We start from the raw sequence: 25,474 nt of genomic DNA, 5'->3' as shown, positions 1-25,474 counted from the left end.
TTTCAAGAATTTTTCAAATTCAAAATAAAGTCAATATTTACAAAATAAGACTTCTCAACATGTCTTCTGTAGAGTAGACTTCTTAAGAAGTCTTCCTTCGTAAATTTACAATTGCAAAAATGACCTAAATAGAAGACTTCTTAAGAAATCTTCTCGAAGAATAAAAGACTTCTACGGAAGTCTTCTACGTCAATGTTTAATAAACTTTCATTTTCTCTACAATTAAAATGACTTTTTAATATTTTCTTATTAATTCATGTGTATTAGTCAATACTGGGGCTCCTAGATGAAATTCATAACTTATTTGGTGATAACTATAAGATTTCAAATATTTATGTTTACTAATGTTTCTAGCTAATCCGAGAAGTCTTCTATTAGATTTTCAAGAGTGTTAAGTAACTTCAAGGTATGTTTTTAACTTTCAAAAGTGTTAAGTAACTTCAAAAATATGAAGTAACTTCAAAAATATCAAGTCATGTGGTTTAATGTGTCTTTTTAGATTATAAGGTATAATTTTTAACTTACATGAGATTTAAAATTCCAACTTTCACTTAAAATTCAAGTTTGAACTTTTGTGAATTTGACTAAGTTTTCTTGTGAAGTCTTCTCTCTTAGTTTTAGTAAATTTGACTAAGTTTTTGTGTTGTTGTGTTTTGTTATGAGTGGATAGAATGGTTAAAATCATTTCTTGGTATGTTGTATCAATAATTTCAATAATGTCAAGTACTTTGGAAAAAAACATAAACATATATATACCAAAATCTTTTGATTAACATCTCTTCAAGTTTACAAAAGAATTCAAAACTAAAATAGACCTTAAAAAACTATTAAACATGGAGCTGGATATCATTTCTCAACATAGATAAGCTTGGACTCCACTTGACATCATTCCTTTACCACTTTCGGTAGAAGACTTCGGAAGACTTCCCGAAGACTTTGTGGGAAGTCTTCTAACATAAAATATATTAGAACAAGAGTCTTCTGAGAGTCTTCCAAGAGTCTTTTAAGAGTCTTCCAAGAGTCTTCTAAGAATTCTTTCAAAGTCTAACTCAGATCTGAAAAAATCTGCATATTCAAAAGCATTCAAATGACTTCAAAACAGATAAAACTTCAAAAATAATTTTTTATACTTAAATAATAAACAAAACAGTCACATTAAGTTGAATCTATAGCATTTAATAATCTAATATATAAAACACACAATAATACTATCCAAAAATTTTAAATCTACCTTTGAAGGAGTGAAAGATGAGAACCATGTAATGAAAAATTTGCAAAAAAAAGATAAATTAATGAGAAAAACATAAGAAAAAAATGAGAAATAGATTTAAAATTTGGTGTTTTGATGTTCAAAGAGATTAGAGAGAGGTTGGAGAGTTTTAGAGTGAGAGACATTATAATTTTGTTGCAGCCATTTGTGAGGAAGAAATAGAATGTGTGAACTTTCTTTATATATGGAGACAAAAATTCAAATTAGGTTAAATATTTTAGCGTTTGATACACAAAGCTAAACACATGTAGGTCAATTTTTTTAATAAAAAAGTTGAGATTCTAAAATCAAACCCTAAATATAAACAATACTATAACATATGTTACTAAACTCTAAACCAAAGTCTTCTCGGAGACTTCCAGACCCTATAATCAAATAACTAAGTAAAACACTTCCTTAAACTTAAAAGAAACTTAGAAAGTGTTTAAATCAAGTAATTAGATAGTCACTAAACACATATATATCAAACTAAAAAAAAATATATAATATTTCAAAATCTAACCCTAAACATACCAACAATACTATAACATATGTTACCAAACCCTAAACCGAAGGCTATCATGACTCAATCTACATTCATTCATCTATGTTAAAAGTAATTCAATTTCAGTAAAACTAAATTTTCACCATTTAGAAATGTTTATTAATACATGATTTTGATTTTTTCTCTTACAAAATATTATTTTATAAAAAATTTTAATTACTAGATCTAATACATGAGAAAACTTCCACTAGAAGACTTCTGGAAGACTTCGATTTAGGCGGGAAACCTGAATTCTTTTAAAATTTAGGCGGGAACCCTAAATTCTTTTAAAATTAGGCGGGAACCCTAAATTCTACTAAAATTTAGGCGGGAACCCTAAATTCTACTAAAATTTAGGTGGGATATGTCAGAAAACTTCTTGGAAAGTCTTCCAGAACCTATAATAAAATAACTAAACAAAAAAACACTTCCTTAAACTGTTAAGATACTTAGAAAGTGTTTAAATCAAGTTATTAGATAGTCACTAAACAGATATAGGTCAAAAAAAAATTTAAAAACAAAAGATAAGATTTCAAAATCTATCGCTAAATATACCAACAATGTTATAACATATGTTACCAAACCCTAAACCAAGGACTATCATGAGTTAATCTTCTTTCACTCATCTATGTTGAAAACAATTCAATTTTAGTAAAACTAAATTTACATCATTTAGAAATGTTTATTATTACATGATTTCAATTTTTTTTCCATCAAAATATTTTTATAAAAAATTTAAATTATTTTTAAGATCTACTGAAACTTACAAGATAGGGTTATCATCGTAAAACTCAACACATATTTTTTATTTAGTCATAAGAGCATGTCCAATGATTAGAATCCATGATGGGTTATAATCATTAGTTTAATTTTTAATTTTAGGTTTTGTGAAGTTTAGAAGCCATGGTAATGTAATTAAATTTAAATTTTACAAAACTTATAAATGATTGGATTTCATAAAATTTAAACAAATAAGGCATAAAAACAAATTAAACCAAATGTCACTAAGATACATCAATTATATCCATTGTTAAACTAAATGTTCTTCACAAATACAACAGAGAAAGCAAAAGATGTTGGGTTTGCAACATCATTCTACCCAGGTTCCACATGTTAATGACGATCAATGCAGCGCTCTCGCAAGACATTAAGCAACTCTGTTTCCTCAAGATACTGAACAGATGTTTGATAAACTCTGGACGCTTCTCTATCTCTTTAACCCCACGATCTTCCCCATTAGCGCCGAAACCACACCCACAAATATGACATAACTTCTCTTTAGCAGTATTTACCTAACTGCTGCATAAAGAAGTATCAGTTTTGACGTACAGTAGAGAGGAGACCTCAATAGGAGTTGATATCTTCTTCTCACAGATTTTCTCGTATTTTTTCTTCTTGTAAACAGCTTTAAGACCCTGCCATGGAAGACTGAAACAGGAGGTTCATGAAACAAAAAATACAAAACAAAATACAATGCTGGCTAGTTTCATTCAAGTCGGAAAAAGCCAACACACCTGCTTCTTAGGAAATAGAGAAGCACATATCCAAGAGACTCAAGATCATCACGTCGACTTTTCTCTGTGAAACCAAAGTATATGAGCATAGAGTTATAAGCGATCTACTACATAAACAGAACAGGTGGAAGCATTCCTTTAGCAAGTCCAAAGTCAATAAGATAAACCTGATTAACTCAAACTTATCATTCCCTTATCAAAGCTTCAGATGGAGAAGAGAAACTACAGTAGACATACCTGATTCGTCTTCCTCCCTAGGCCCATGAGGAAGTTATCAGGTTTGACATCTCTATGCAGATACCCACCCTTTGGAGTGTACATACTCTATCCTCGTTAGCTGTAACAGTAATAGGATAAAAGAAACAGGAATCAGACACTAGAACGATCAATTGTAAGCAGCCAGAAACACATGCCATACCATTTGATCAGCTAACAACAAGATCGTCTTTGGCGAGAACTTCCTCCCGCAATACACGAACAGATCTTCAAAACTTGAGACTATCTTGCAACTTCTTACTAAGCCTAGCCATGGCGATCTCTTTGATAGCAACCACGGTTCCATCTACAAGATGCCTCCCTTCCCACCCCACCGAAAACGAACCCGACCCGATTTGTCGTCCCACCGCGTAATCTCCGATTATCCACCCGCTCCTCCCCACCGCCGCCGCCGCCGCCGCCAACTGAGCCATGTGTTCCTCCTCCTCCTCCGCCTTAGAGAATCTGAAATTGAATAAATTTTGTAAAATCAATTTGAGTTGAGAAGGAAAGGGATTCAATTGGCCGTATTTAGAGATACTGAATCAGAGACATAGAAAGAATACGAACCTTCACGGTTATTTCATGTATGGATTTGGAGAGATTTCTCAAAACCATCGAGCAACATCGACGAACTCGATTTCTCAAAAAAAAAAAAAAAAAAAATCGACGAAGAGGAAGAGAGAACTGCCCAATAACAAAGGGGCACGTATGGGGTGTTTATCGGTTCTAAGAGCACCGGCATTAATGACCGGTTGGGGTTCATAATTTGAATTTTTTATCAATTTTTTTAAAAAAAATAAAAAAAAAAAAAATTGACCAATAGCGGGCCGCCACTGAACAGTGACGACTCGGATTCATACGGAAGGAGCGTGGCGAGACAGGATCATTACTGTAGCATATTATAATATTTTTTTTCTGGGGAAGCGTGTGAACTCCACCCACGAACCTCTAATGCTGGTGCTCTAAGGGCATCCCGGTCTTTTAGCCGGGTTTCTTAACTTATGATTTGACACTTTTTTACTTATTTTTTTTTTTTTTACAGTTTTTCAGCTAAGAAACGGTTCTTATATCTCTTATTTAAGAGACAGTTCTTAACTTTTCTTAGTTAAAATCTAAGAAAAGCTAAGAACCGTCTCTTACCCGAAGTTAAGAACCGAAGTTAAGAACCCCAATTAAGAGACTGGGATTAATGATGGTCTAAAAGTGTTATATTAGACACCGGTTCTAGTCTTTTGTCTCATTTTTTGTTTATTTATTTTTTATTTTTTTTAGAACCTGTTATTAAAGCCTCCGTTGGAGATGGTTTAAGGAGATTATTGTAATTTCACTAGCTTTTTGGGTTATTTTTGCATTTGATTGAATATGTGGTACACTTTTGTATTCAAAATCAAGTTTTAAGTCATTTTTGACAATTTTCCTATTAAAAATATGATAAGTAATAAAAATAACTTAAAAATATGGAGAAGATGACAAGTAATACAAAATCACTTCTCAAATAATAGCATAGATATATATATTCTTAATTTGTGAAAATAAAACTTCACACCTAAATAAAAGATTGATCTATATCTTTGGTTTTTATATGTCGTTACTTAAACTGGAGTTTATTCCGTACGACGGGAGATTGAAAGGAATAATCTTATATATTAAAACAGAAGTCACAACCTTGATTCATGTGTGATTTTTAAAAAACAATGGACTTAATGGACATATTCCTAGAAAGTCATGTTAAATTTAATATCGAATCTTATCATTTAAATTTCGGGCCTACCAGAAATTTTTATTGGGCAATCAATAATTGGATTTAAACAATAGATGATTCATTCGATTTATAGATACTATAAATTAAATATATATAATTTAATATTATAATACTATACCTCTATATGCTAAATATTTAAATATTTGTCGATGTTTACTTTTTAAACTATAAAGATTTTTTTTTTAATAACAAAAATCATATTATCTAACAATGATTAATCTTTACTACATTAAACCAATCAAAACAAATTTTAAACTATATAGTTTATTTTAAAAATTGAACAAAAACTAAATATTTAATTATTTACTCGATAATATAAATCTCTCAAGCGAAAAGTTTAATTTTTTAAAAACTTTATAAATTTGTGAAATGTTACAATATCTTTGAATATGATAATAAAACAATATTTTACTAATCTTTATATATATAGTTACGATTTTAATAATGAAATAATAATCCAAAAATATATATAGAAGAAGATACAAATATATGTGAAAGTTTGAAATAATCTATTCAATGAAAAAATATACCGTAAACTTATTATGTTTTAAAAATTGATAGGCACATATATATTATAATATATACCAATTTAAAATTAAAAACAAAATGTTTATATAAAAAATAAATGAAAACAAAACACGCGCGGTTGCGTGTATCGAGATCTAGTTGTCGGTTATTTTACTATCGGATATCAACAAATATCCTTCCATATTTATCATATATATATTTTATAATATAATTATTAAATAAAAAGAAAATCGGTTAGAAGTAGCAAAAATAAAATAATAACTTTATTATGCCTTTTTTTATCTGTGATTAATTCTATTCGTATACAAATAGAATATGCTATTTTATTCTCATCTCACTCTATATATATATATATATATATATATATATATATATATATATAACGCCCTAACCCTAACAAACATTAATCAAGACTCTTCAGCTTCTCAATTCTTTGTTGGTAATCACTCCGTCCCTATTTATACTATTATTTCCAAATAATATTTGTTTGCAACTATTATCAGATGTTTCAACACGGGGAAGTCATGTCATGATCTTTTTGTGTTTTAATCTCTTTTGTCGCAATATTTCAGATCGCTATTTTTTTTTGGGTATAGTTCATTGATAGATTGTTTGTTTTCTAAAAAATCAGTTCCTACTAGTCAAAATCCTATATTTGTAACAATTTTTTCTTCACTTGTGTTGTTTTCAGATTGCGGAGAAAAAGACAAAAAAGAATCGACATGGCGAAGCAAGAACATAGCAGCAGCATCTTGGAAGCACTTGACGTTAAAAAGGTTACATGGTACCACGTCACGACGGTTATAATCTCCGGTATGGGTTTCTTTACGGACTCATACGATCTCTTTGTTATATCTCTCGTTACGAAGCTCCTTGGCCGTATCTACTATCATAACCCTGGCTCCTCCTCTCCGGGAAACCTCCCTGATGGCATCTCTGCTGCCGTGAGCGGTGTGGCCTTTGCCGGAACATTTATCGGACAGATTTTCTTCGGGTGTCTCGGTGACAAGCTCGGCCGTAAGAGAGTCTACGGCTTGACTCTTGTGATCATGACCGTATGCTCGATTTGCTCTGGTATTTCCCTTGGCAGCGACCCAAAAACCGTCATGGTAACGCTCTGCTTCTTCCGCTTCTGGCTCGGGTTTGGCATCGGTGGTGACTATCCTCTCTCGGCTACGATCATGTCTGAATACGCCAACAAAAGTACACGTGGCGCGTTCATAGCAGCTGTTTTCGCTATGCAAGGATTTGGGATCTTGGCCGCGGGATGTGTGTCGTTACTCGTCTCTGCTATCTTCGACCATCAGTTTCCGTCTCCAGCCTATATGGTCGACCCGGCTGCCTCAACCGTCCCGCAGGCAGATTACGTGTGGAGGATCATTCTCATGTTAGGCGCTGTACCGGCTCTATTAACTTACTACTGGCGTGCGAAGATGCCTGAAACAGCTCGCTACACTTCTCTAGTCGCTAAGGACCCGGAGAAAGCGGCTTCAGATATGTCTAAGGTTCTCGATGTAGACATTGAAGCCGGTTTTGCGAAGAATGACCAAGCTAGGGTTTCTTCAGACGAGTTTGGCTTGTTCTCCAAGAAATTCCTCCGCCGCCACGGGCTCCACCTGCTCGGAACAGCCACCACATGGTTCCTCCTTGACATTGCTTTCTACAGCCAAAACCTCTTCCAGAAAGACATCTTCACCACCATTGGTTGGTTACCCTCGGCGAAAACCATGAACGCAATCCAAGAGCTGTACCAGATCGCTAAGGCACAAACCCTAATTGCTCTTTGCGGCACCGTTCCTGGTTACTGGTTCACCGTAGCTTTAATCGACTGGATGGGACGGTTCAAGATTCAGGTCCTTGGATTCTCTTTTATGACGGCTTGCTTGATTGGTCTAGCCATACCGTATCACCATTGGACCTTACCACATAACCGAATCGGTTTCGTTGTTCTCTACTCTCTCACGTTTTTCTTCTGCAATTTTGGACCTAACGCAACTACTTTCATTGTCCCGGCTGAGATTTTTCCAGCGAGGCTAAGGGCGACTTGTCATGGTATCTCTGCGGCTTCGGGTAAAGCCGGTGCGATGGTTGGTTCTTTTGGTTTTGCTGCTTTGGTGAAGGCTGTGGGGATGAAGACAACCTTACTGATCATGGCAGGAATCAGTTTTGTTGGCTTGTTGTTCTCGTTTCTTGTTCCGGAGCCTAATGGAAAATCGCTTGAGGAGCTTTCCGGCGAAGCTGAACCGGAGAAAATTTAGGAGAAGATTATTGTTTAGATTTCTTTTGGTTTTTTTACTTGATTATCGTGTTTAGTTAGGATATTTCTTTTTGTTTTTATTCGATTTAAATATTTTTTTTTTTGTTTCCGAATTATCCTACTTTTATTATCAGATTTATATTATTTAAAAGATGACACTTTTTATTACTCTCTCAGTCTCAGCTATTATGTTTTCGTTATATGAGTTTATTCTTGGGTTCACCCCATAGGGTGAATCTAAATTCGATATTTCATTATTTCATTATTTCAAATTTGATATCTTTTAAAAAAGGAAACAAAATATCATCAATTTATATTATGTTTTTAAAATAAAAAAAGTAAAAAAAAAATAGTAGCTACAGTTTAAAGAATTAAAAAAATCTTTTTAACGTCGTCAGCAAAACACTAAACCCTAAATCCTAATCCATAAACCCTAAATCCTAATCCCTAAACCCTAAATCCTAAACCCTAAACTCTTTGGTAAACCTAAACCCTTGGGTAAACTCTATTTTATTTTTTTTTTTTAATTGTTTTAGGAGTTATTCTTGGCTTCACCTCTTAGGTTCACCAACCAATAGGATCTCATTATTTCATATATGATATTTTTTAGAAAATGAAACAAAATATCATCAATTTATATTATGTTTTTAAAATAAAAAAAGTAAAAAAAAAATAGTAGCTACAGTTTAAAGAATTAAAAAAATCTTTTTAACGTCGTCAGCAAAACACTAAACCCTAAATCCTAATCCATAAACCCTAAATCCTAATCCCTAAACCCTAAATCCTAAACCCTAAACTCTTGGATAAACCTAAACCCTTGGGTAAACTCTAAACCTTTGGGTAAACCCTAAACCATTGGATAAATCATAAACTCTAAATAAAAACACTAAACTCTAAACCCTAAACCCTTGAGTGTTTTAGTGTTTAGTGATTTTGATTTAGAGTTTAAGATTTATCCTAGAGTTTAAAATTTATCCTAGAGTTTAGGGTTTACCCAAGAGTTTAGGGTTTACCCAAGGGTTTAGGGTTTAGGATTTAGGGTTTAGGGATTAGGATTTAGGGTTTAATGTTTTGCTGACGACGTTAAAAATATTTTTTTTGTAATTACTAATATTTTTTATTTATTTCTTTTTACTTTTTAATTTAAAAAGATAATATAATTTGACAATATTTTGTTTCCATTTTTAAAAGATATCAAATATTAAATAACACAATCCTATTGGTTGGCCCTAGGGAGTGAACCCAAGAAAAATTCTCGTTATATTCCATTATGTTTTCTAGGTCAATCAGATTTCTATAATGGCAATAGTAAATACGGCTATTAATAGTAATCATTAGTCTTATGAAAAAACTAAAAAATACAACAATAGAACAGAGGATATTATCGAGATATATCATATGAATGCTTGATTGTTTTTTTTTTCTTATTATCTTATACTGTATATTAAAATAGAAATTATGATTTCATGTATAAAATAAATATTCTTTTATAAAAAGATTATATTATTTTTTTAAAATTATATACATTATTCGTACTAACAGAATTACAGATTAAGAATAATCTAATACTCTATATTTTGTGTGGTCCATATATAAAAAATTTGAAGGTTCAAAAAATTATTCCATGTATTAGTACATGATTCATAAACAAAATACATTTTAAAATTTTGATTCTTGCAATATTACAAAATTAATAATTCTTATAAATACACATCTTAATAAACATTCCAAAAAACATTTTTCTGCTTACACTATTATGTTAGTTTACAAATCTGTTAAGATACTCTGATAAATATTTTTCCAAAATTTTTAGTAATAAAAGAGGATATTCAAGATAAATAATTTTTGCACGTAAGAAATGATATAAGAAAATATATAAACTGAGTTTTAGTAGATTTAATGCCTGGTTTTGGTTTTAATGGTTGTTGGTGATATTGAAGATACTAACATTGTCATGAATAAATAATCAAAATGAAAATGTTTGAATAAAATTAACATAATTAGAAAAAAAATGGTATTTTTTTAATTGGTTAAACTTTTAAGGTGAATAAGGAAAAGTAGGAACAAAAAAATTCATGATTACCATATTGTTGGTACCATTATTCATGTACTTTCATGATTACCATCAATAAAAGTATTTTTCACAAATATCTTCTTCGTTAAGAGGAAAAAGACTCTTATATTCTTATTATATATATATATAATAAATAATTATTAAATAAATAAAAATAAATAAAAATAAAAATTTTGAATTAAGAACCAAAACTCTTATACCCTTGTTTTATATATAGTTTTCGAATAATACATTTTCAAATTCGAACTTTTTGCTAAATTTTTTTTTAAAAATTTTAATTTTCAAATTTTCTTTTTGAAATTCAAAAATCTAAGTATTTATTTATATATTTATTAGAATCCTAAACTCCACGTTTTAAAATGCTACTCCAACCCTCAACTCTAAACCTAAGTCTAAATTAGTTAACCATAGGGTTATAAGTGCATTTTTACCTCTTTAAAAGTGAAGATAAAAATGGTTCCGGTAAACATGAAAAGTAGTATTAGGAATGTGGTAATTTTCATGTTTACCACATTATTGGTACCATTATTTATGTTTACCACCACTAAAAAGAAATTTTCAAAAATATCTTCTTCATTAAGAGTAAAAAAACTCTTATACCCTTGCTACATATATATATATATAATATATTCTTATTATATATATATAAATAAATAATTTTTTTTAAGTTTTCGAATTATACTTTTTCAAATTCAAATTTTTTTGTAATTTTATTTTTGAATTTTTCTTTTTGAAATTCGAAATTATTTTTGAATCTATTTTTTTTTTAAAAAAATATTTTTTTTAAAGTATGTATTTATGTGGAAGCCCATTGGTACAGTGGTTTGATCAAAGGGTTCATTAAGAGTTATACACCAGGAAGTTTGAGTTTCAGTTTCTGGAAAAGGCGAATTATGCGGAATATTAGAGAAAAATCTTGATCTTCGGCATGGCGCAAGGAGTACCGTCAGGAATGGATCTCATAGGGTGGCTCAGGGTGATGCAGTCATACGGAAATCCTTACAAGGCAGGTAAAATTGTCGGTTGTAGTATCGCCTATGTAATGTTTCTCATAATTTGTAATAGCAAAATTAACCAATGTTAAAAAAATATTTATTTATATATTTATTAGAATCCTAAATTCTTCATTCCAAAAATCATACCTCAGCTCTCAACTTTAAATCTCAAGTTTAGATTAGTTAATCATAGGGTTATAAATATTTTTTTTCTTTTTTAAAAGTGAAGGTAAAAGTGGTTAAAGTAAATATGAAAAATTGTATTATGAATGCAATAATTTTTGCAATTCACTTTAGGCAATTTCTCAAGCAAGAATTCATAAAATCTCAATGTTGAGTTTGATCACAAATTTTAAGTCATTTTTGAAAGAACCTATTTTTTATCAACAAAAAGCCCTATATATAAACCAATAAAAATTCTAGAGATATTGTTTAACTAAAAACAAACATTATATCAATAAATTTTTCACCTATAATTTTTTGACAAAACAAACCAATAATTTTCCAGATCAAATAATTTAACATACTAATGTTTTATCAAATGATTAAGCACATCTTTACTATTAAAAAAGAAATATTCTGAAAAATCTACAAGATTGTTGCACTCTTTCATTATATTATAATACTTTGTTCTTACTATAAATTTAGACTAACAATATGTTACTATATATTTTTCGAACAATAATAATTTGGTCAACTTTTATTTAATAGGTCCACCTATTTTTGTATGCGTTAATATTATATACTTTATACCACTTCTATACTTTATTTAGTAAAACTTTATAGTACATGAAAAATATGAGAAATGCTCTTTCAGTGTCTCATGTTGACTTTATAATTTACGTATATATAAAGTGGATCATGTGTTTTATACTATAAAATATTAGAATATACATTTTGTACAATTATGAAGTTTTGGCCTTCTTATAGATAAAAATATCAGATAATTTGAGGTTTTCAGTTTAAATATCGGGTAATTCGGATTGTTCGGATAAAAATATTTGATAGTTTAGCTGATTTTTAATAATTTGAATAAAAAAATATTTAAGTAATTCAGTTTTCCGGATAATTCATGTTTTCGAGTAATTCATTAAATAGTATTTTTAAGATATTCGGTTATTTAAAAATTAAATATAATTAATATCTATAAGTGTATAATTTATATTTTACATATTTAGGTATCCATTTGGTTCTCAGTTATTTATGAAATTCTGTTCAATTTTAGTTTCGTTTTTTCCGGGTAATATATTTGTCCAAACCTATACAATATCTCGTATAAAAATTCATTTAAAATAGTTTATTCAATTGCAAAAACAAATCTGCGTTTTTGTAATCTAGTATTTCTTTAAATTATTTGATAAAAATTGGAGAAAAATTAAACCGTGTAGTGTAGTTTGGACAGTTTGACCGCACACTTTGGCCCATATGTTCACAGTTTTGGAGTTCTTTCCCATTACGCAAGGAAAAAGTGGAAAACTAAAGACGAGACTGAAAGAGATCAAAGATTCAAATTGCTGGTTTATAAGGTCAGTAAATCAGCGAAACACAACAATGGAAAAACAAGTACCCCTCTTAATCTCATGAGGTTTAACAACAAGCATCCTTATTCGAAACAAAGCTCCTTTATCATCTTTTCACAGATAAAAGCCGGTCTAAGAGAGGCAAGAGTAAGCGAGGTCCTTCTCTTCCTTCAACTCCTCTGCTGTCAAATCCATCTTCTTCCTCGATGCTTCATCGATCGGTAAACCTTTGAACAACATCAAACAACACACATCAGCAATCACTAACTCTTTTAAAACATTTTGTTTTTACTTTGGTAAGAGAAAAAATATGTATACCTTGGACAATAGACCACTCTCCATTACGGCAGGTTACGGGGAAAGAGTAGATAAGTCCAGCTGGAACGTTGTATGATCCGTCTGAGTATACTCCCATTGAAACAAATGTGCCCTGACAAATTAAACAAACAATATATTTAGTTATTATAGTTTATTTAGTACACAAACAATCAACTGGTTCGAAATTGAAAAGAACCTCGGGGGTTCCAAGGACCCAATCACGGATATGGTCACAAGCTGAGCTAGCTGCAGAGAGTGCACTAGACAGCTTCCTGGCCTTGATAATAGCAGCTCCACGTTGTTGAACGGTAGTGATGAACTCTCCATTCAACCTACATACATTAAACAATTTCAAGGATCGTATATATAAACAATTAGATTGAGACACTAAAAGGGGATTTAAAGATTTTTTTACCACTCGTCGTCCTTGACAAGCTCACGCACTGGCTTCTCCCCAGAAGAAGTCTTGACGCTAGCGTGGTTGACATCTGGGTACTGGCTCGACGAGTGGTTTCCCCAGATAATCACGTTCTTGACATCAGACACCGGCACGCTTAGCCTTTCAGAGACCTGTCCCAACGCCCTGTTGTGGTCAAGCCTCGTCAAGCAAGTGATGTTCTTCTCAGGGATGGACGGTGCAAACTCCTTAAGGATCAACGCGTTGGTGTTTGCAGGGTTTGCAACAACCAAGACCTATAAAAAAAAAAAAAAAAAAAAAAAAAAAAACAGAAACTATATTATCATTCACAGTAACAATCTCATGATGTGATGGCTGATTCGAAAAATGACTCATCATCAAATATCAATCATCACCTTGCAGTTTGGTGCGGCGTGCTTCTCCAAGGCAGCGGCTTGAGACTTGTAAATGGAAACGTTCTTGGACATGACATCCTTCCTCTCCATTCCTTCTTTCCTCGGGAAACCACCAACCATAACTGCAACGTTGACGCCAGTACAGCCTTCAACGGCGTCAGTCGTAGCCACCACACCTTTGAGAAGAGGGAAAGCAGCGTCGATCAACTCCATTTTGACACCGTTCAAAGCTTCAGCGGCGGGAGGGATATCAAGCATGTGGAGGATCACAGGCTGGTCTGCACCAAGCATGATTCCTCTCGCAATCATAGGGACTAGAGCGTATCCGATTTGTCCTGCAGATTTGTACAAACACACACTTGAATACGATTCTTTTTAGATCTAACAAATACATACTTAGATCCAATAGATCTCAAGAGCTAGAACTACACTATGATTCATCGATCGGACGATACGAAACAATAACTTTGAGTTCGCTAACCAAAGATCTGATACTAGATCGGAGAAATGTGAAGTTACCTGCAGCTCCGGTGACGAGAACGCGAACTGGATCCTTCGCCATCTGATCGATTGGGAAAAATATCGCTGGAGAAAGAACTCGTTGATTTTCTCAGTCTAGCGGAGAGAAGAGCTTGAAGGCGTGAAGATGGGCTGAGGTTTATTTATTAGTCATGATGAAGCTTCAGATCCATGGTGTGTTAGCCACGTCAGCTTATGCAATCGAATATCTTGAACGTGGAGATTACGTTTATCGTATAAATTTCTTTAATGGGCCAACGTTTACATAAACAAGCTCATATTTTTAACCAGAGTCTTTAGCTTTTAGGCGATTTTTGTATGCGTCGGGCTGAGAGGCCTTAATCCATGCTTAATATTCACTTTTAAAAAAAATCATTTATATACAACAATTATGGTAAAAGAAAATTCCTAAAAATGTAAATATCATTCAACAAAGGGCAATTCTCTCTCAATTAAGTTTTTATCACAAAATAACCATCAAAGAAAAACATGACCAAAATAGCTCTTTTTATTTTTTGAAATTTTTAATATTTATATTTTTATAACTTGAAACTCTATCCCCAAAACTTCACCACTTGATTCTAAACTATAAGTCTAGTTTAATTAATCTTAGAATAAAAATAAATTTTTATTTTTAATAAAACTTATTTTGATTATTTTTTAAAGGCTATTTTTGCGAAGATAAACTAAAATGGTTGTCCTGTAGAATTTCTTTTCAAACAAGACGAGAGTAAATAATTTGACGCGGGGTGAATAATTTTATTAACATTATATTAACAAACGAAAAGAGAAAGAGGAGAGATTCAACAAGATGTTCGTTGTTTCCAAAATATACACAAGTGTTTTTATTCAAAATATCAATAATATATAATATAACATATCACTTATCTTGCTATGTCACATAGCCTAAATGCATAGAGTGGTTTCCAGTTTTTTAGAAGTTATTTGATGCAATTTTTCTACAAAATTTTTGAAATGAAAATGTCGGAGTGAATATAGCATATATTATTAAAACTGAAATACACTTTACTGTTTGGAAACATGAATATTAGTATAACTGAGAATTGTTTGAAAAAGTGAATAGCAGTATTACATTAATTGTATTTCCATATTTCACTCATATCAACAAATTTATTAATTATGTTACCTTAACAATATTTCACATCATTAATTATATTACCGTAATAATAATAGTGTAGATTTTTATTTATTAGTTAATCAATATTAATTTTGTGCCAATTATAAAATAAAAAAAGTAAAATAACTAAGTTTTGCATAAAGTTAAACGTTTGGTTTAGTTTGTTTTACTAAAACTTTTTTTTTTAATTTCAATCGGTGGAAAATTACGTAGCCAAAAACATAATTCAAAGACATGTTTTGTGAATAAAATCATAACTTAGATCAAAATAATAAAACTAGATTACATTTATTGTCACTTAATTTTTCACTCAATATAATTGTCTTACTAAATAAAAAAACTCATTCTATTTCACTTAATTTAGCCAAACACATAGAAGAGGTTTTTTTATTAATTTATAAAATCAGTTAAGCATGAACACTAGATATCCACTTAGGTACGAGTTGTTACTTTCGGGTATCGTTTTTTTTTTGTTTTAAAATTACTCACTCTTTGAATATTATAAATTTATGTGTGAGTTTTGAGTTGAGTCCTTTTGAGTCTGGATGAGTTAGCTTTTGATGTATGACCCTAAAAATATCTAAATAATCAATGTATTTGGAACATTTTGGATATTTGTACCAAAAATAACCATATTATCCGATTCGATATAGGTGTTTTGAATACAATTAGTTATATTACCACATATCTAAAATATAAAACACTAATTATGAAAACAAATATTAATGTATAAAAATATAGGTATAGTGCTCTTTTATTAATTTCATTAATTATATTATTTTAACAATACATCACATCATTAATTATATTTACCGTAACAATACAACAAATCATTAATTATAATATACCACAAAACTAATAGTGCAGGTTTTTTATTTATTAGTTAATCAGTATTAATTTTGTGCAATTTTAAAAAACAAAAATGTAAGATAACCAAGTTTTGCATATGGTTTAATAGTTTGGTTTAATCTGGTTTACTAAAACTTGTTTTTGTCTTAGTTCCAATTGGTGAAAAATTGCATATCCAAACACATAATTCAAAAGCATAATTTATGTGAACAAAATAATAATTTAAATCAAAATAACTAAAACGTATTACATTTATTGTCACTTAATGTTTCACTTCATATAACTATTTTACTAAATAAAAAATTCTTTCTATTTTTCTTATTTGTTCCAAATATATAGAAAGAGTTTTCTTTTTAATTTATTCAGTTAGGTATGGACATTCAGATACTCATTCAGGTACAAACTGTTTCTTTCGGGATTAAACTTTTTCGGATTTTGAAATTAGGCGCCGCTTGGATATTATAAATTTATGTATGAGATTTGAGTTAGGTCCTCCCAGGTCTGAATGATTTTGATTCTGATGTGCAAAACATAAAAATATCTAAATAACCAATGTATATGAAACGGGTTCTGATATTTGTACAAAAATCATCTTATTACCTGATTCAGTCCGAATCTTTTGAATACAATTAGTTATACGACGACACATCTTAAATATATAGTACTAATTATAAAATAACAAAAAAATATATAAAACCGTAAAAATCAACCCCCGCACAGACGTGCGGATAAATCTCTAGTTAAAATTAAGATGAGAAATGCAAGAGATACTGTACTGCAAAAGAAAACAAAAGTAAAAGTGTAGATAGAAACAGAAGAGAAAGACTACAAAAATACTAATGTCAACTACATGTACAAAATCAAGGTTGATATTTATTTGTAGTTAATCAAAATATACGTCTTCTTTCAATTTGTTTTTTATATATGTTTTTCTGAGAAAAACATCAATATTTTACATTTATATGGGGTCATATTACACTCTTATAAAATATAAATATCAAACTTTTAACTTTAAAATAAAAATTTAGTGTAGAATATAGTCTCTTAAATGTAGATTAGATTGTTTTTATGTAATACTAGTAATATATATTTTCCAAAGGATATTTTAGAATATAGTCTCTTTAATGTAGATTAGATTTTTTTTTTTTGAAACTTTAGATTAGATTTTTAAAGTCTTAATATTTAAACCGAAATCGTAGCTGTCTTTGTAGAAAATGCATGTCATTACATGTTTGACACTGTTCAGGTGCACAACTGTATATTTTTATAAATAATTATTGGAATTTTTTTTTTTCTAGACAAGGGATTTCAAGTTTCAATTCGTGGAGAATTCAAGAAACACAATGAAGTAATATATGATTATTATTATTATTTATATACATTTTATGACTTAGTGATTGTGAAAAAGAAGGCAAATAATAGAGAACTATATGGAAAATATATTTTCCTTAAGTTGAAAATAAAACATTCATAATAATAGTGATTGTGATTGTACCGGGCACATTTATAGAATACAGAACATTCAAAACCAACCACTAATGTTTAATATAAATATAAAAAATCTCATACGGTAATGTAAATGGTTTTAATTTTAAATGGTGACGCCACATTCTAATTAAATAACAATTAACCCACAAAAGAAGAATAAAAGCAAGTTTTCAGAGAAAGAAAACAAGCAAACAAATTAGGGATAAGGAAAGACAATCTCTCTCTCTCAATCTCTCTCTCAAGGCCGTCTCTCGTTTTTCTTCTAAAGTTTGATTTCGTCTCTAATTCGTTACCGTCCCATTTTTTTTTCAAAAAAAGATACTCAATCGAATCCGAAGACCTTTTTTCAGTTCTCTTCCCTTTCATTATCCTTTTCTCCTCCTCAACCTGATCTGAAACTTTTGTCAGAAACAGAGTTTTCTCGATTACGATTGTGGTCAATTGGTAAAAAATTTAGTCAGCAGAAGCGTAGCTCAATCAATTAGATTACTTTGTGATAATTCGCAAGCAAATGGATTACTTTGATCAATTCAGCGATTAGGGCTACTTGATTCGGTCTGAGTGGTGGTTATAGATTCTACCGAGCTAGGGAGGGAACACGATTGAAGATCTGGGTCAACTTGGGTTTTCTCTGGATTAGCTTATCGGGTCTGATTAGAGGCGAATTAGGGTGAGATAGATCGAATAAAGAAGGCTGCTTTTTGATTTGAAACTATGGACCGTGTGGTTGGTGGCAAGTATAAGCTCGGACGTAAACTCGGAAGTGGATCATTCGGTGAAATTTTTATAGGTATATTGAGAATATTCTTCTTTGTGGTAATCTCAATCTCAAAGTTTTTTTATTATTATTAATCAGGTAAGAATGTGCAAACTGGAGACGAAGTTGCCGTGAAGCTTGTAAGTCACAACAACGTTTGACTATCTTCCTTTACTTTGTTCGCATGATTAAGGATTTGTGTGTTTGTGCAGGAACCTGCGCGTGCCAGGCATCCTCAACTTCATTATGAGTCAAAGCTCTATATGCTTCTTCAAGGAGGAAGTGAGTTTCTTTCTTTCTTTACTTGAGTATTCACTCTTTGGCGTTTTTTGTTCATTATATTTACACTTGTTTTCGCTGAAGCTGGTATTCCTCATTTGAAATGGTACGGGGTCGAGGGTGAATACAACTGCATGGTGATTGATCTTCTGGGCCCTAGCCTGGAGGATTTGTTTAATTATTGCAGTCGGAGGTTTAATCTTAAGACTGTTCTTATGCTCGCAGATCAGATGGTATGAATAAATATCCTCTTATTCATTTTTGTTGGAGCTATTACACTGCTTTACTTATTTGTATAATTTGTTTAGTTGAACCGAGTTGAGTATATGCATGTCCGGGGATTTCTTCATCGTGATATTAAGCCAGATAACTTTCTGATGGGTCTTGGACGCAAAGCAAACCAGGTGAGACTGAGAGCAGTTATTGTATACAATCTTATATGTTTGTATCCATTCTCTGATATGTTACTCTTTCGTCTTGTGTAGGTGTACATCATTGACTACGGGCTTGCAAAAAAGTACAGAGATCTCCAAACTCATAGGCACATTCCCTACAGGTTCATATTAACCTTTATCTTGTTGAAAGAGTTTACATTTAGAAATGTTAGAATAGAAGGAATATTGAGAGATACTTTTATTTTGGTAGAGAAAACAAGAATCTTACTGGAACAGCTCGATATGCAAGTGTTAACACTCATCTTGGTATTGGTGAGTGTTGTTTTGCTCTTTTACTCTTCTATGCTTCCATCATATTTGTCAATCTAAAACTGAGATGTCTTGCCGCAGAGCAAAGTAGGAGGGATGATTTGGAATCCCTTGGCTATGTTCTTATGTATTTTCTTCGTGGAAGGTATATAAATAAACCTGCTTCCCATTTGCGTTTTATTTGGTTCCATTTCACCTTACCCTCAGTTTTCTCTTGGTAGTCTGCCTTGGCAAGGCCTTCGCGCGGGTACAAAAAAGCAGAAGTATGACAAGATCAGCGAAAAGAAAAGGCTTACACCCGTAGAGGTAACTAGTTTCTACTCCGTTTACCATTGAAGTTAGCTGAAGTGTCATTTATTTATTAATAGATAACAATTTATATACCACTGACAGGTTCTCTGTAAATCATTTCCACCTGAGTTCACATCATACTTTCTCTATGTACGATCATTACGGTTTGAAGACAAACCAGATTATCCATACCTAAAGAGGCTTTTCAGAGATCTGTTCATCCGAGAAGGTTTAGGAAAACTTATGCTTGAATATTTTCACATAAAACACAAAACAAAAGATTTTATTAAAAATGTTATATATTTGCAGGTTATCAGTTTGACTATGTATTTGATTGGACAATCTTGAAGTATCCACAGTTCGGTTCAAGCTCTAGCTCCAGCTCCAAACCAAGAGTAAGTAACATACATATTTGGAGTTATTCCATCATTTTCAATTCCTCTAGAGCATATTATCAAACAAACCCTCACGATTCACGATTGTCTCTGTGTTTAAACAGTCAAGTCTTAGACCAGCTCTGAATCCCCCAGTGCCATCTGCCGAGAGACCAGAAAAACCTTCAGGTAATCCCTTAAGCTTTGTTGTTAGATCATATGAGAAGAGTCTATTGATTCAATTCCAGTTTTGATTGGAATATTGAAGAAACCAAAATTTTGTTTTAATGTATTACAGCTGGACAAGACAGCCGTGAGAGGTTCTCGGGTGCTTTAGAGGCATATGCTAGAAGAAACGGCTCAGGAAGCGGTGCGGTTCAAGCTGATAGATCTAGACCGAGAACCTCAGAGAATGCATTAGCATCATCAAAGGACACAATAACACCAGTGAGTCATCTTAAAAAATTTATCAAAATCTTCTCATAAATACTCTTGAAATATACTTTAAAACAAATAAACTTCGTTCTTGGTTAGCAAAACTACGAGAGAGTTGTTGAAAGACCAATCTCTTCAACAAGACACGCAAGTTCTTCAAGAAAAGCCGCCATTGTCTCGAGCGTCGTTCGAGCTACTTCTTCAGCTGACTTCACAGAGAACCGCTCGAGCAGAGTTGTTCCAAACAATGGGCGTTCCTCAACCGCTCAAAGGACTCAGCATGTTCCTGACCCGACCACTAGACCATCGTCTTCTTCATTTTCTCGAGCTGTGCCATCGAGGACTGCTCGTGACACCGCGCTCCAGAAATTTGAGCTACTCACCATAGGGAATGGGAAGAGGAAGTGAGAAGCTCTGACATTTCTATGGCCTGGCCTACTTTACGATGAATGAATGAGTGGGTCAAACTGTGACATTTCTCTTGGCCACTTTGTTTTTATTGCGCGGTTTCCTAATTCAAGGAATAAAACGAACGTCATTTGACTAAAAAATGTATTTGATAAATATATGGTTTTAGTTATGATAATACTTATAATTTATCATTATAGTTATATAGAAACAAAGACAAAAACTTGCAACAATAAAGGATACTGGTACATAAAGATAAAGTGATGTTTTATTGAAGCAATTTTCTTAAATAATTATTTTTAAGTTTTTGTCACAAAAATAGCTATTAAAAAATAAAATTAATCAAAATAACATTTTTTTTTATTTTTAAATTTTTAATATTTATTTTTTATTTTTTAAAATTTGAAACTTTATTCAAAACGTCATTTAAAATCGAACAAAATGGAGCATCATTCCGTTAAATAATTTAATTTCTTTTCTTTGATCAAATTCCTTCAGAATAATGTACGGATGCAGAAATTCTCGCTTTTGCACTTCTATCTTTATTGGGTAGATTAGAAGAAGAAAAAACTGTTTAATTTAAAGTCAATCCTTACACCAAAAAAGAAGAAGAATCTACCTAAAATTAACATGTATCTATAATCTATCTATCTACTTGTCTAAATTAAAGCGTCTCCATATTGTCCTATAAGCCGCGAACCAGATAGAATCGTCCAGAAAAGGACACCACAAAAGATATCAAAATAATCAGAGAGAACATAATTCACCTCGTAAATCAACAAAACTTCTTCTGGACGCAAGAAAAGCTTGAACATTCTGCGAATGGACTATTCCATTCGATCTTTAGACCCTTCTTTTGTATCGAATGGAATATTCTTATCTTGTCACTATGGAGATTCCTTCCGGTTCTTCCATTTATAAACTTTAAGTTTTGAGACTTTAAAGAAATTAAACATAGCTCTAGAGACTATGGCATTGTCGGTATCTTCTGCCAAGTTGTCAACAGGTAATAATAGAAATTCACTTTTTTTATTTCAAATTTCTAATATTTGGTTTTAGGTGTTGAAGATGATAAGAAGCAGGAGGCATTTGTTTTCCCTAAATTTGTCGTAATGGGTCATAGAGGATTTGGGATGAACATGCTTCAATCTCCGGACGAGAAAATGAAATCAATCAAAGAAAATTCTATTCTTTCTTTCAACGTTGCTGCTGAGTTTCCCATTGAGTTCGTTGAGTTTGATGTCCAGGTTGGGTTTTTGCCTAGAATATCTTCATAATTTGTTTTTCTTTTTTCGAGAAAATAACACAAAAATCACAGGTAAATTCAAACCACAAGTTTTAGTGTTAAAATACATTGCTTTTTAAAATCGTAAATGTAAACACTAAGAGCATCTCCAAAAAACACTTTATAACTTTAAATTTGAAGTTTTTTGCTCTCCAAAAAGAAACTTCAAAACTTCAAATTTGAAGTTTCATATTTTTATTTGCATTTTGATCCATACAATTACACATCACATTTATGATTCATAAACACTAAGAGCACCTCCAAAAGACACTTTATAACTTCAAATATGAAGTTATTTGCTCTCCAAAAAGGAACTTCAAAACTTCAAATTTGAAGTTTCATATTTTTATTTGCATTTTGGTCCCTACAATTACACATCACATTTATGATTCATAAATATTTTCTTGTTTATTGTTTTAATCCTTATAAAAATTATATCCCATAAATATTTTAAGTTTTGTTTAAAAAATTAAAGTTTACACATAAAATTAAATAAAACTTTAAAATAAGATTTAAAATATTTAAAACTAGATTTAAATAACAAAATATACAAAATAAACTTAACAAAAAACCTATTAAAAAATTACATGAAGACATAACTATTACATAAATTTAAATATTACAACCATACTAATAGTCAGGTAAATTTTATCCGGACCTTTCAAAATTTTCAAATATTGTCCAATTTATTTTTGTGTAACTGAAGATGGTTGTTGTTGTTGATAATGTCTTTTCGTACAATTCTATCTTGTTCATATTGAATTTATTCACGAGTATTAATATCGTCGATAAAAGTTAGTTTTTAGCAATATTTTATGTATCTCTTTTACTTTCTTGTTCTGATCTATTGTATTTATAAGTATTAATATCATTCGACTTCAACAATTTTTATCAATAATCTACAGATTAAAAATGAGGAGAACCATTTTTACTTCGAAATGCACTAGTAGATCATATATGCATTACGAAAATCACTTTATGGAATAATATGATATTTTTCTTGAAGTATAATATTAATTAAGTTATTTTGTTTTAAATTTTATATTTTAATTTTATATTTTATTAATTAATATTGTTGTAATATGTTTATATATGTGCTAGTTATTTACAAAAGTTTTATGAATTCAAATTAGCTATGAAAAATATAAGGACCATATTATAAAATAAAAATAGTTTTGAAATTGAGTTTGAAGTTTTGCTTTTGGAGAAGAACACTTTTAAACTTCAAATATAGAGTTTTGGAAACTTCAAAATAAAATTCTTTTTTGGAGATGCTCTAAGCACAGACGCCAATACACAAATGAAAGAAGAAACTCCATTTGCAATAAGTAGTATTTGCAATAATATTTTAAATTTTGTAAAGAACGTTTCTAAAGAATAAATGCAAATTGCATGAACCTGCGTTTGAAACCATGACATCCTATATAGGTAATGTAACTATTTTGTAGGTGACAAGAGATGGCTGTCCTGTAATTTTCCATGATAACTTCATATTCACGCAAGAACAGGTTAGGTTTTACTCTCTTTTTTCATACAAATAATCTTGTTGCTGGTAAGAAATATGTTTTTGTTCTGATAAGCAAAGATAAATCAGCAATGTTGGCATCAAAATTTTCAGGGAGTCATCATTGAGAAAAGAGTAACGGAAATGGCCTTACATGAATTTATCTCTTATGGACCACAAAAGGATGGTGCAAATGTAAATCCTATGTTCAGAAAGACAAAAGATGGAAGAATCTTTCAGTGGAAAGTGGCTAAGGATGATCCTTTGTGCACCCTTAAAGATGCATTTGTAAAAGTTAAACGTTCTCAAGGATTCAATATCGAGCTCAAATTCGATGATAATATTGTGTATGGAGAAGAAGAGTTATGTCAAACTCTTGAAAACATCTTGAAGGTAAAAAAAAACATATTCTTTTACTCATCTGATATTTGTCTTGGTGTGTTGCTTCAGTAATGCCAACTGTTTTAATTTCCTGTGATAAATCTGTTATTGAACAGGTTGTGGATGAGCATGCAGAGAACCGGCCCATAATCTTCTCGAGCTTCCATCCTGATGCGACTCGACTAATTAGGAATATGCAAATGAGCTATCCAGTAAGATTGGTTCTTTAATTTTCATTTCTCTATCCATACCATCATGCCATCAATCAGATAAATGGGTGTAAATAAAATAATTTCTGATAATTTTCTTTCATTTATTTTTACCTAACAAAATAACATAAAATGAGATACTAATGGGTGTACTTGGTTTTGTTATGTAGCCAATGCATATATATGTTTAGGTATTCTTCTTAACAAATGGAGGATGTGAAATCTATGCGGATGTTAGAAAGAACTCACTGGACGAAGCCATCAAGATTTGCAAAGAAGGCGGCTTGCAAGGGATTGTTTCTGAGGCTAAGGCCATTTTAAGAACCCCAAGCGCAATCACTCGAGTCAAGGACTCAAAACTTTCACTTATATCCTACGGCCAGCTTAAGTACAGATATATAAACATCCTTTTGGTTTTCATATTATGGTCTTATATTTCTTGAATCCTCTGTTTTATTCTGAAAGGAATTATCATTAATAATTTCAGCAATGTCGTAGAAGTGGTATACTTACAAAATCTCCTGGGCGTGGAGGGAGTGATCGTTGATATGGTCATGGAGATCTCTGAAGCCATCGCCAATATCGAGGTTAGGAATGAGGAAGATGATGAAGAAGACAATGGAAGAAAGTGTCAAATTATGTTCGGAGAGGAGAGTAAAAAGGTGAGTATTTCTTCTAATGATGGGATCGCTTTCTTAACAAATCTCGTACCAAAGACTACTTAATTTGTTCAACAATAAAGTTTTTGATTTATTTATTCCACTTGTACGTAGACTATTTATTACTATATTTTTCAATGTGTGCCTGTCATTCTTGCGAAAGGACCATCCTAATATTTTCTTTATAGTTCTAATTAGCCCTGCGACTTCGGTTTTCCGAAACCGAACCGAACCGAACCGTCAGTTTTCGGTTAACCAAAATTTTAAAAATCATTTCCGAAAGTAACCGAATTAAATTTCGGTTCGGTTCGGTTCGGTTTTTGGTTATTTTCGGTTTTCATCTAAATTTCCAAAAATAACCG

At 31.3% G+C, this 25,474-nt stretch overlaps 4 protein-coding genes and 1 long non-coding RNA gene across 6 annotated transcripts; 3 read left to right on the top strand and 2 right to left on the bottom strand.

Moving 5' to 3' along the window:
* Positions 1–2,799: 2,799 nt before the first annotated feature.
* Positions 2,800–3,932, bottom strand: LOC106317394. Its single transcript, XR_001265123.1, has 4 exons — positions 3,726–3,932; positions 3,545–3,644; positions 3,308–3,371; positions 2,800–3,221 (listed from the first exon to the last, which is right to left on the bottom strand). It is a non-coding gene; the product is annotated as an uncharacterized LOC106317394 (long non-coding RNA).
* Positions 3,933–6,577: 2,645 nt separating this feature from the next.
* Positions 6,578–8,261, top strand: LOC106316581 (probable inorganic phosphate transporter 1-6). The gene has a single exon (XM_013754470.1). The coding sequence runs from the start codon at positions 6,578–6,580 to the stop codon at positions 8,111–8,113; it is 1,536 nt and encodes a 511-aa protein (XP_013609924.1). The 3' UTR covers positions 8,114–8,261.
* Positions 8,262–12,670: 4,409 nt separating this feature from the next.
* Positions 12,671–14,565, bottom strand: LOC106319444 (malate dehydrogenase, cytoplasmic 1). Its single transcript, XM_013757771.1, has 6 exons — positions 14,352–14,565; positions 13,833–14,167; positions 13,435–13,712; positions 13,216–13,351; positions 13,020–13,131; positions 12,671–12,928 (listed from the first exon to the last, which is right to left on the bottom strand). The coding sequence occupies exons 1-6, from the start codon at positions 14,392–14,394 to the stop codon at positions 12,834–12,836; spliced, it is 999 nt and encodes a 332-aa protein (XP_013613225.1). The 5' UTR covers positions 14,395–14,565; the 3' UTR covers positions 12,671–12,833.
* Positions 14,566–18,015: 3,450 nt separating this feature from the next.
* LOC106319118 (casein kinase I) lies at positions 18,016–21,271 on the top strand. Its single transcript, XM_013757357.1, has 14 exons — positions 18,016–18,616; positions 18,683–18,723; positions 18,796–18,865; positions 18,947–19,095; positions 19,171–19,266; positions 19,348–19,418; positions 19,508–19,569; positions 19,648–19,711; positions 19,788–19,872; positions 19,960–20,086; positions 20,167–20,252; positions 20,357–20,420; positions 20,530–20,678; positions 20,766–21,271. The coding sequence occupies exons 1-14, from the start codon at positions 18,541–18,543 to the stop codon at positions 21,072–21,074; spliced, it is 1,449 nt and encodes a 482-aa protein (XP_013612811.1). The 5' UTR covers positions 18,016–18,540; the 3' UTR covers positions 21,075–21,271.
* Positions 21,272–21,793: 522 nt separating this feature from the next.
* LOC106316924 (glycerophosphodiester phosphodiesterase GDPD3) lies at positions 21,794–25,251 on the top strand. Of its 2 annotated transcripts, none has more exons than XM_013754785.1 (7): positions 21,794–22,080; positions 22,134–22,321; positions 23,808–23,867; positions 23,978–24,256; positions 24,361–24,456; positions 24,645–24,841; positions 24,941–25,251. In XM_013754785.1, the coding sequence occupies exons 1-7, from the start codon at positions 22,044–22,046 to the stop codon at positions 25,176–25,178; spliced, it is 1,095 nt and encodes a 364-aa protein (XP_013610239.1). In that variant the 5' UTR covers positions 21,794–22,043; the 3' UTR covers positions 25,179–25,251. The 2 variants fall into 2 exon arrangements, with proteins under 2 accessions (XP_013610239.1, XP_013610240.1); XM_013754786.1 differs by having other exon boundaries at positions 21,810–22,080; positions 22,143–22,321.
* Positions 25,252–25,474: the final 223 nt, after the last annotated feature.

This window comes from Brassica oleracea, chromosome C9 (assembly GCF_000695525.1).
Source record: "Brassica oleracea var. oleracea cultivar TO1000 chromosome C9, BOL, whole genome shotgun sequence".
Lineage (NCBI taxonomy): Eukaryota > Viridiplantae > Streptophyta > Magnoliopsida > Brassicales > Brassicaceae > Brassica > Brassica oleracea.
This window is presented reverse-complemented; position numbering and strand designations above follow the sequence as displayed.